Below are 11,716 nucleotides of genomic sequence, written 5' to 3'. Positions count from 1 at the left end.
CCTTGGCTGAACAGAGGGGCACTTTTAGTAATGGGCTAAGGCAAATGTGCTGCTCCAAAGAGCACTATATGAGGTCATTCTTACCGTCGGCCATTAGGCCCTATGATGAGTCAACCTGTAGCTGGGGAAGTGATTAGAATATTTTTGACAAGTACATGCCATTCAGCCCAACAAAGCTTGCCAAATTCTCATTCACATGGTGTGTTGAAATAACGATCAAGTTTAGATTTGAAAGTCTCTAAGGTATTACTCTCAACTGTACAACGAGGTAGCTTGTTCCATGTGTCAACAACTCACTGTGTAAAGAAATGCTTCCTGATGTTAGTCTGAAAGGTAGGACAAAGTCAGCAAGATTTTCCTTAAGGGAAAATCTTGCCTGATGAAACTATTGGAATTTTTTGGGATTGCAAGTAGGATAGGTAAAGGGGATGCAGTCGATGTTGTATGTTTAGACTTTCAGAAAGCCTTTGACAGGGTGCCCCACATGAGACAGCTTACCAAGTGAAGAACCCATGGTATTACAGGAAATTTACTGGCATGGTTAGAGCTTTGGCTGATTGGTTGGAGGCAGTGAGTGGGAATAAAAGGATCCTTTTCTGGTTGGCTGCCAGTGGCTCGTGGTGTTCCACAGGAGTCGGTGTTACTGAATTACAGTAAATATATATATTAAATAGTTCAGTTAAAATAAGTAGTGCAAAGACAAAAATAAATAAAAATTTGTGTTATTGGGTTCAATGTCCATTTAGAAATCTGATTGCAAAGGGGAGGAAGCTGTTCCTGAATCACTGAGTGTGTGCCTTCAGGCTTCTGTACCTCCTCCCTGAAGGTAATGATGGATGCCAGGTGCTGCAGGGATCCTTGTAGCTGTAGTTCTATTCTCCCTTTCAGAGCGAGCATAAAGGGCGTTCAACTTGTCTGGAAATGAAGCATCAGTGCTATTCATGATGTTGGGGTTTTGCTTTGTAAGTAATGGCCTGCAAACCTTGCCAATGTCACTTCTAACCTCTCTCAGAATTGTTTCTTTGTTCTTGAGATCGCCCTCTGTAAGTTGTACCTGGTCTGCTTGTATAGTTCTGGATCACTGGACTTGAATGCCTCAGATTTAGCCCTCAGCAGACTACAAACCTCCAGATTTATCCATGGCTTTTGATTTGGGTAACTATAGTATGTTCCCTTCAACACACTCATCCACACAGGTTTTAATGAAGTTGGTAACAACTGCAGCATACTCATCCAGATTCAAAGATAAATTCCTAAATATAGTCCAGTCCACCCATTCAAAGCAGTCCCGCAGGGTTCCTGTGTTTCCCTTGTCCAAACCTTCTTGGTCCTCACTGCTGGTGCTGCAGTCTTCAGTCTCTGCCTATACTCAGGGAGTAGAAGTACAGCCAGGTGATCAGACTTCCTGAAGTGTAGATGTGGAATAGCACGATAGGCATTATTGATCTTAGTGTAACAGTGGTCCAGTGTGTTATTTCCTCTGGTACTGCAGATGATTTGTTGATAATAATTATTTAGTGATTTTTATCAAGTTGTCCTGGTTAGAATCCCCCAAAATGATGGGAAGGCATCAGGATGAGCTGTTTCATGCCTGTTGACTACGTCACTCAGTTTGTCTAGAGCCTGTCTGACATTGGTATGAGGTGGAATGTACACCACTACCAATGATCACTGAAATCTCCCATGGCAGGTAAAATGGACAGCACTTCATTGCGAGATATTCCAGATCTGGTGAACAGAATTGGGACAGGACTGCTACATTTGTACACCACGAGGAACTGACCATGAAGCATATACCCCCACCTCTGCTTTGAGAGACTTGACAGACCTATCTTGAATGTGTATAGTGAACCCGTCTATTTGAATCGTTGCGTCCAGCACGAACAGGGTCAACCAAGATTCCATGAAACAAATGATACAAGCATTCCTAACTTCCCCCTCATACAACACCCTAGGTCTGAGATAGTAAATTTTATTTACCAGAGACTACATGTTTGCCAGCAAGATAGTTGGTATTGGGAGTTGAAAACCGTTTTTTCAAAAGGACACCGTTTGTCCAGAGCTTCCACCTGTGGCTTAAAGGGACAGTCCACTGGCCACAGTTCAATTTATTTCTGTTGGTTTTGAGCAGCGATACGTTGTTTAATCACATTAAAACATTGATACTGACGTACACCTCTTAGATGCAGTTACGATTCTCAGCTGTGGCAGGCTAAAATGAGAGTGTTTGATTTCAATCACAGCTGCTGCATCGAATTGTCCATGTTTTGGCATCCTGGGTGAGGCGGGACAGAATAATAGTTCAGCATGGACGAGATGCACTGTGGTGTTCTTTTACTCTACAACTCTGGTAGTTTGGAGAATCTGTCAGGACACCACCAGATTATCAGTTTTACACACAGACCATCACCAGATCTCTTGGCCATCATCCTTCTGTAATAATAGACTGAACCTCATTAGACTAGAGTGATACATCACACACCATCAAATCCACTACAAACATCAACCCTACACTAATCCTATTTTAATCTCTCTTCTTGCCCACCAATTGTCCCCAGATTCTACTAGTCACACACACATACTGAGCAATTTACATTGGTCAATTAACCTACAAATACATGTTTTTTGGGGTGTGGGAGGAAACTGGGGAAAGCCATGTGATAACAGCGAGGGCTGCTCAGGACTGAAACCGGGTCACTGGAATTTAGTTACCGAATATATTATTGGCAGGACCAAGTCATCTCTCCACTTTCACCGGGTAAAAATAAGGAAAATTTAATTCCTGTTATGAAGCAAATATACGACTTATTGCAAGCTTGCTGTTATTAACTGTTGATAGCTAGGATAGTTTTTGCTTCAGTAATTTTACGTTACACGGCAATTTTAACTTCTGTTGCTAGAACCGTATTCATTAATTATCTTGGTACTTTGTTGCTACTTGATGGGGAAATATAAAAGCAAGAATTAAAGTTTGTAAAGTTTTATTGAAATATGTCAATTACAAACCTGTAGCCAAAATACAGAGACAAGGCAAACCCATATATAAAACAAACTGAAAAGTTTTCTCTTTTAAAAAACTTACACTGAAAATAACATTAATCTGTTTTGCTAATACATAGTATCGTCCTTTAATAACCAATAATTGAAAACTGATACAAAGTTTCAATTATTTAATAATGCTAATAACTTGCCATTACAACAGGTTTACTGTTCATTTACAAGTTACACATACTAAGCATAGGCACAGCTGGTTAACATTCATTAAAAGCACGGTGCATAAAACGCAAAGTACAGGAAAAGGTTATATATTTATTGCCAACTTCATTATAAAACACTGGGAACAAAACTAATCAAAACATGTAAAAGGCATTTAATCTATACTTCATAATATGATTGACAAATTCATACCAATGATGCAACATCACTGATACAAATAATAGTTGAATATTGCTCTACGTTTTGGTATTTATTGGTCCCTTTTGTTCCTTCATTAAGGCAGTATCATGATTTCTGAGCGTTTGATGACAGCAGCAAGGGAGAAACTCCATCCAAACTGGGCATGGGAATCGGCACATGTCCATTTACCAAGCTTGGAAACTGCGGGCAGAAAAATAGGACAACGTTAAGACTATTAATGCTCAAAGCTCTTCCTGTAGAAAAATACGAGTTTACAAAGCATCTAGACCTTCAAACCCATTCCATTTCAACAAGTGAAAGGTGGTAGTTCCATCACCCATCATGATTTTTATTAACGACCTGGATGTGGGGGTAGAAGGGTGGGTTGGCAAGTTTGCAGACGACACAAAGGTTGGTGGTGTAGTGGATAGTGTAGAGGATTGTCAAAGATTGCAGAGAGACATCGATAGGATGCAGAAGTGGGCTGAAAAGTGGCAGATGGAATTCAACCCAGAGAAGTGTGAGGTGGTACACTTTGGAAGGACAAACTCCAAGGCAGAGTACAAAGTAAATGGCAGGATACTTGGTAGTGTGGAGGAGCAGAGGGATCTCGGGGTACATGTACACAGATCCCTGAAAGTTGCCTCACATGTGGATAGGGTAGTTAAGAAAGCTTATGGGGTGTTAGCTTTCATAAGTCGAGGGCTAGAGTTTAAGAGTCGTGATGTAATGATGCAGCTCTATAAAACTCTGGTTCGGCCACACTTGGAGTACTGTGTCCAGTTCTGGTCACCTCACTATAGGAAGGATGTTGAAGCATTGGAAAGGGTACAGAGGAGATTTACCAGGATGCTGCCTGGTTTAGAGAGTATGCATTATGATCAGAGATTAAGGGAGCTAGGGCTTTACTCTTTGGAGAGAAGGAGGATGAGAGGAGACATGACAGAGGTGTACCAGATAATAAGAGGAATAGATAGTGGATAGCCAGCGCCTCCTCCCCAGGGCACCACTGCTCAATACAAAAGGACATGCTTTAAGGTAAGGGGTGGGAAGTTCAAGGGGGATATTGGAGGAAGGTTTTTTATTCAGAGAGTGGTTGGTGCGTGGAATACACTGCCTGAGTCAGTGGTGGAGGCAGATAAACTCGTGAAGTTTAAGAGACTACTAGACAGGTATATGGAGGAATTTAAGGTGGGGGGTTATATGGGAGGCAGGGTTTGAGGGTTGGCACAACATTGTGGGCCGAAGGGCCTGTACACTGTGCTGTACTGTTCTATGTTCTCAGCTGAACCTCCCTCCTCCACTAGGGGTGAAGAGAACAGTTTCTACTCAATGTTGGCCCCAACTTGACATTATGAAATCAAATGGCTCTCAGTACTCAGCAAGGTTCAGGGTACAAAATATAATATACTGCAGTGGCTGGTACAGCCCCAGCAGGAGCACAAGGGTGTAATCTCACATCACAGAGTTCCTGAAGCAGTGCCTGTTATCCATTTAATAATGCCCCTCTCCTTCTCCTTCTCCCTCCCCTTCCCCTCCAATTCACCTTCCCCTCGTCACCGTCTCCTCCACCTTCTCTCTCTCTCTCTCCATCCATCCATCCATCCTCCCCTTCCCTCCACTCCATCTTCCCCTGGTGTCTCCTGGTTCCTCCCCATTGTCAGTTTGCATTGTCTTGAGCAGAGTTAGTTGCTCAGACCATGATAAGGTCACAGCAGAGATAGGCAGACCTGCCACCTTGTGCTGTGTCAATACTTAAGAGCATTGGTGAGACCCTACATAGGCTGGGAGACCGTTTCGCCGAACACCTACGCTCTGTCCGCCAGAGTAAACAGGATCTACCAGAGGCCACACATTTTAATTCCACGTCCCATTCCCACTCTGATAAGTCCATCCACGGCCTCCTCAACTGTAAAAATGAAGCCACACTCATGTTGGAGGAATATTCTTCATATTTCATCTGGGTAGCCTCCAATCTGATGGCATGAACATTGACTTCTCTAACTTCCGTTAATGCCCCACCTCCCCTTATTACCCCAGCCCCTATTTATTTATTTATTTATTTAAAATTCCCTTTTTTCTCTCTCTCTCCGTCTGTCCCTCTCACTATCACTGTTTGCCTGATCTCCATCTTCCTCTGGGCTCCACTCCCCCTTTCTTTCTCCCTAGGCCTCCTGTCCCATGATCCTCTCCCTTCTCCAGCCTTGTATCCCTTTTGCCAATCAACTGTCCAGCTCTTAGCTCCATCCCTCCCCCTATCTTCTCCTATCATTTCAGACCTCCCCTTCCCTCCCACTTTCAAATCTCTTACTATCTCTTCTTTCAGTTAGTCCTGACGAAGGGTCTCGCCCTGAAATGTCGACTGTACCTCTTCCTAGAGATGCTGCCTGGCCTGCTGCGTTCACCAGCATTTTGTGTGTGTGTTGCTTCAGAGGAAATTGCCAATTCTTCCACTGTTCTTTTTCTACCCGTGGTCTAGAAAATTAACCATCCAATTCTCTTTGAAAAGCATTTATGAATCTGCTTTTGTTGATGGCAAAGGGTGGCTCATTCCATCAGTACCGTATTTCTGCACTGCCTTCCAGTGATGGGCCAGACTAGAAAAATCCATAATGCCACTGAGTATCAAAGTTCAAAGTAAATTTATTATCAAAGTATATATATGTCACCATATGCATTTCTTGTGGGTATACTCAATAAATCCATAATATTCATACAGCACAGAAACTGGCCCTTTGGCCCATCGACCTGCACCGGGACCACACCTCTCTATATCCCTACTATCCAAACTTCTCTTAAACATTGAAATTGAGCTCGCGTGCACCAATTGTGCACTCTCTCACGTCCCTCTGAATGAAGAAGTTTTCCTTCATGTTCCCCTTAAATGTCTCCCCTTTCATCCTTAACCCATGATCTCTGGTTGTAATCCCACCCCATCTCAGTGGAAAAGGCCTGCTTGCATTTACCCTATCTATACCCCAGTGCTGGTGGTGCAGTGACATCAGTGTCGGATTCCGGAGCAAAGGTTCCCGGGTTCCCGGGCACGCTTTCCATCCGTGCCGGGTTGAGTGTCGAGCTCGCAACTCGGCCTTGTAAAAAAAACTGCGACTGGGGGACCACTCACAGAATCCTTCCTCCAAGACAAGCACTTGAAAAAGTGGTCGCCGAGGCTCTGGCAGAGTATGGCACACAAAAAAAATACCCCACGTAATTTTGTATACTTGTATCAAATTATCTCTCAATTTTAAAGAATATAGTCCTAACCTATATAACCATATAACAATTACAGCACAGAAACAGGCCATCTCGACCCTTCTAATCCGTGCCGAACTCTTACTCTCACCTAGTCCCACTGACCTGCACTCAGCCCATAACCCTCCATTCCTTTCCTGTCCATATAGCTGTCTAATTTAACTTTAAACGACAACACCGAACCTGCCTCAACCACTTCTGCTGGAAACTCGTTCCACACAGCCACCATTCTCTGAGTAAAGAAGTTCCCCCTCATGTTACCCCTAAACTTTTGCCCTTTAACTCTCAACTCATGTCCTCTTGTTTGAATCTTCCCCACTCTCAATGGAGAAAGCCTATCCACGTCAACTCTATCTATCCCCCTCATAATTTTAAACCCCTCTATCAAGTCCCCTCTCAACCTTCTATGCTCCAAAGAATAAAGACCTAACTTGTTCAACCTTTCTCTGTAACTTAGGAGATGAAACCCAGGCAATGTTTTAGTCAACCTCCTAAAATGTTGCCTGGGTTTCATCTCCTAAGTTACAGAGAAACTTATTCAATCTTTCCTTACAACTCAGGTCCTCCAGACAGGGCAACATCCTCAAATTTTCTCTACACTCTTTCAACCTTGTTTACACCTTTTTTTGTAGGTGCCACAACTATACACAATACTCCAAACTAGGCCTCTCCAATGTCTTATACAACTTCAACAGAACATTCCAGCTTCTGTACTCAGTACTTTGATTTCTGAAGGCCATTGTGCTAAAAGCTTTCTTTACGACCCTATCTACCTGTGACACGTTCAATGAATTATGGGCCTGTATTCCCAGATCCCTTTGTTCTACCACACTCCTCAGTGCGCAACCGCTCACTGTGCAAGACCTACTGTGGTTGGTCCTACCGAAGTGTAAAACCTCACACTTGCCTACATTAAATTCCATCTGCCATTTTTCAGCCCATTTTTCCACCTAGTGCAGATCCTTCTGCGAGCTCTGATAGCCTTCCTCCCTGTCCACTACACCCCCAAACTTGGTGTCATCTGCAAATTTGCTGATCCAGTTAACCACGTTATTATCCAGATTGTTAATATAGATGACAAGCAACAATGGATCCAGCACCGATCCCTGTGGCACACCACTAGTCACAGGCCTCCAGTCAGAGAGGCAACCATCTACCACCACTCTCTGGCTTCTCCCACAAAGCCAAGGTCTAATCCAATTTCAAACGAGAGAATCTGCAGACGCTGGAAATCCTAGCAACACACACAAAAGGGAAGAGCTCAGCAGGCCAGGCAACACCTATGGAAAGAGAGTACAGTCGACGTTTCAGGCCAAGAACCTTTGGGCGTTCAACCAGTGTGAAAAAGATAATACAAAAAGAAATAATAATAATCAATCAACATCACTCTGTGACATGTCATATGACATGGGCGAGCATGGTCTTCCTTCGTCTACCGCGTGAAGGATCATTGCCTGTTGGGAAGACGCCCTTCACGCTGTTGCTCTTTGCATGACCATAATTGTTCTTGGCAAATTTTTTCTACAGAAGTGTAGTGGCAGGGCACTGCAGGGCAGTGTCATTACAAGACAAGGGACGCCAGCCATTATCAGTATCCTTCAGAGATTGCCTGGCGTCAGTGGTCCCATAACCATATATCACCATATAACAAACTACAGCACGGAAACAGACCATATATAACCATATAACAACTACAGCACGGAAACAGGCCATCTCGACCCTTCTAATCCGTGCCGAACTCTTACTCTCACCTAGTCCCACCGACTGTGCACTCAGCCCATAACCCTCCATTCCTTTCCTGTCCATATATCTATTCAATTTAACCTTAAACGACAACATCGAACCTGCCTCAACCACTTCTGCTGGAAGCTCATTCCACACAGCTACCACTCTCTGAGTAAAGAAGTTCCTCCTCATGTTACCCCTAAACTTTTGCCCTTTAATTCTCAACTCATATCCTCTTGTTTGAATCTTCCCCACTCTCAATGGAAAAAGCCTATCCACGTCAACTGTATCAATCCCCCTCATAATTTTAATCACCTGTATCAAGTCCCCCCCTCAACCTTCTACGCTCCAAAGAATAAGGACCTAACTTGTTCAACCTTTCTCTGTAACTTAGGAGATGAAACCCAGGCAACATTTTAGTAAACCTCCTCTGTACTCTCTCAATTTTATTGACATCTTTCCTATAATTTGGTGACCAGAACTGTACACAATACTCCAAATTTGGCCTTACCAATGCCTTATACAATTTCAACATTACATCCCAACTCCTATACTCAATGCTCTGATTAATAAGGGCCAGCATACCAAAAGCTTTCTTCACCACCCTATCCACATGAGATTCCACCTTCAGGGAACTATGCACCATTATTCCTAGATCCCTCTGTTCCCCTGCATTCTTCAATGCCCTACCATTTACTATGTATGTCCTATTTTGATTAGTACTACCAAAATGTAGCACCTCACATTTTTCAGCATTAAACTCCATCTGCCATCTTTTAGCTCACTCTTCTAACTGTCCTAAATCTCTCTGCAAGCTTTGAAAACCTACTTCATTATCCACAACACCACCTATCTTAGTATCATCTGCATACTTACTAATCCAATTTACGACCCTATCATCCAGATCATTAATATATATGACAAACCACATTGGACCCAGTACAGATCCCTGAGGCACACCACTACACACCGTCCTCCAATCTGACACACAGTTATCCACCTCTACTCTCTGGCATCTCCCACTCAGCCACTGCTGAATCCATTTTACTACTTCGATATTAATGCCTAACGATTGAACCTTCCTAAATAACCTTTCGTGTGGAACCTTGTCAAAGGCCTTACTGAAGTCCATATAGACAATATCCACTACTTTACCCTCGTCAACTTTCCTAGTAACCTCATCAAAAAATTCAATAAGATTCATCAAACATGACCTTCCATGCACAAATCCATGTTGACTGTTCCTAATCAGACCCTGTCTATCCAGATAATTATGTATACCATCTCTAAGAATACTTTTCATTAATTACTGATGTCAAACTCACAGGCCGATAATTGTCAGGTTTGCTCTTAGAACCCAATGGAACCACATGAGCATACGCCAATCCTCGGGCACCATCCCCGTTTCTAATGACATTTGAAATATTTCTGTCAGAGCCCCTGCTATTTCCACACTAACTTCCCTCAAGGTCCTAGGGAATATCTTGTCCGGACCCGGAGGCTTATCCACTTTTATATTCCTTAAAAGCACCAGTACTTCCTCTTCTTTAATCGTCATACTTTCCATAACTACCCTTCTTGTTTCCTTTACCTTACACAATTCAATATCCTTCTCCTTAGTGAATACTGAAGAAAAGAAATTGTTCAAAGTCTCCCTCATCTCTTTTGGCTCCGCTCATAGCCGTCCACTCTGATTCTCCAAGGGACCAATTTTATCCCTCACTATCCTTTTGCCGCTAACATAACTGTAGAAACCCTTTGGATTTATTTTCTCCTTACTTGCCAAAGCAGCCTCATATTTTCTTTTAGCTTTTCTAATTTCTTTCTTAAGATTCTTCTTACTTTCTTTATATTCCTCGAGCACCTCATTAACTCCAAGCTGCCTATATTTATTGAAGATCCCTCTCTTTTTCCGAACCAAGTTTCCAATATCTCTTGAAAACCATGGCTCTCTCAAACTTTTAACCTTTCCTTTCAACCTAACAGGAACATAAAGATTCTGAACCCTCAAAATTTCACCTTTAAATGACCTCCATTTCTCTGTTACATCCTTCCCATAAAACAAATTGTCCCAATCCACTCCTAAATCCTTTCGCATCTCCTCAAAGTTAGCCTTTCTCCAATCAAAAATCTCAATCCTAAATCCAGTCCTATCCTTCTCCATAATTACACTGAAACTAATGGCATTGTGATCACTGGACCCGAACTGCTCCCCAACAAATACCTCCGTCACCTGACCTATCTCATTCCCTAACAGGAGATCCAACACTGCCCCTTCTCTAGTTGGTACCTCTATGTATTGCTGCAAAAAACTATCTTGCACACAGTTGACAAACTCCAAACCATCCAGCCCTTTTACAGAATGGGCTTTCCATTCTACGTTTGGAAAACTAAAATCTCCCACAATCACAACCTTGCGCTTACTACAAATATCTGCATCAGCACTAGCTGCATCAATGTGTTGGGCCCAGGATATATCTTCAGAGATATTGACATCCAGGAGTGTGAAAATCCTCACTCTTTCCACTTCTGATCCCTTTACGAGGACTGGCATGTGTTCCATTGTCTCCTGTTATAACGAAACAATTTGGTATACATTGCTTCTCATTCTTTCTTCCAGAGTAGATCACACTACTCCACATTACATTTCAGTTGCCCTGTGATTGCCCTTCCTTCTGTCTGTGTCCTTTTCAATTTATTTACTACGTCTCGCCTTGTCTGATAGATCATTAACCCGAGACATCGGGTCTGCCTCCCTCTATGTCCATGTTGCCCAAGTATTTACAGCAAATCCAGTAACTGAGAGATTAGTACAACGTCCGGGCCACAGTAACCGAGAGATTAGTACAATGTCGGGGCCACAGTAACAGGTAGATTAGTACAACGTCGGGGCCACAGTAACAGGTAGATTAGTACAACGTCGGGGCCACAGTAACAGGGAGATTAGTACAACGTCGGGGCCACAGTAACCAAGAGATTAGTACAACGTCGGGGCCACAGTAACCAAGAGATTAGTACAATGTCGGGGCCACAGTAACAGGGAGATTAGTACAACGTCGGGGCCACAGTAACAGGGAGATTAGTACAACGTCGGGGCCACAGTAACCAAGAGATTAGTACAATGTCTGGGCCACAGTAACAGGGAGATTAGTACAATGTCGGGGCCACAGTAACAGAGAGATTAGTACAATATCGGGACCACAGTAACAGGGAGATCAGTACAACGTCGGGGCCACAGTAACAGGGAGATCAGTACAATGTCGGGGCCACAGTAACAGGGAGATTAGTACAATGTGGGGGTCACAGTAACAGGGAGATTAGTACAATGTCAGGGCCACAGTAA

At 43.1% G+C, this 11,716-nt stretch overlaps 1 protein-coding gene across 3 annotated transcripts in view; it reads right to left on the bottom strand.

The window, feature by feature from the left end:
• Window positions 1–2,998: 2,998 nt before the first annotated feature.
• Window positions 2,999–11,716, bottom strand: part of elk3 (ETS transcription factor ELK3) — a 47,298-nt gene continuing 38,580 nt past the window's right edge. For all 3 annotated transcript variants that reach the window (XM_072241326.1, XM_072241325.1, XM_072241327.1), the window contains exon 5: window positions 2,999–3,597. In XM_072241326.1, coding sequence (XP_072097427.1) covers window positions 3,502–3,597 — 96 coding nt within the window. In that variant the 3' untranslated portion in view covers window positions 2,999–3,501. The remainder of the gene's footprint in view (window positions 3,598–11,716) is intronic.

This window comes from Mobula birostris, chromosome 23 (assembly GCF_030028105.1).
Source record: "Mobula birostris isolate sMobBir1 chromosome 23, sMobBir1.hap1, whole genome shotgun sequence".
NCBI lineage: Eukaryota > Metazoa > Chordata > Chondrichthyes > Myliobatiformes > Myliobatidae > Mobula > Mobula birostris.
Note: the sequence above shows the minus strand (reverse complement) of the source record. Positions and strands in the feature narration are given on the sequence as shown.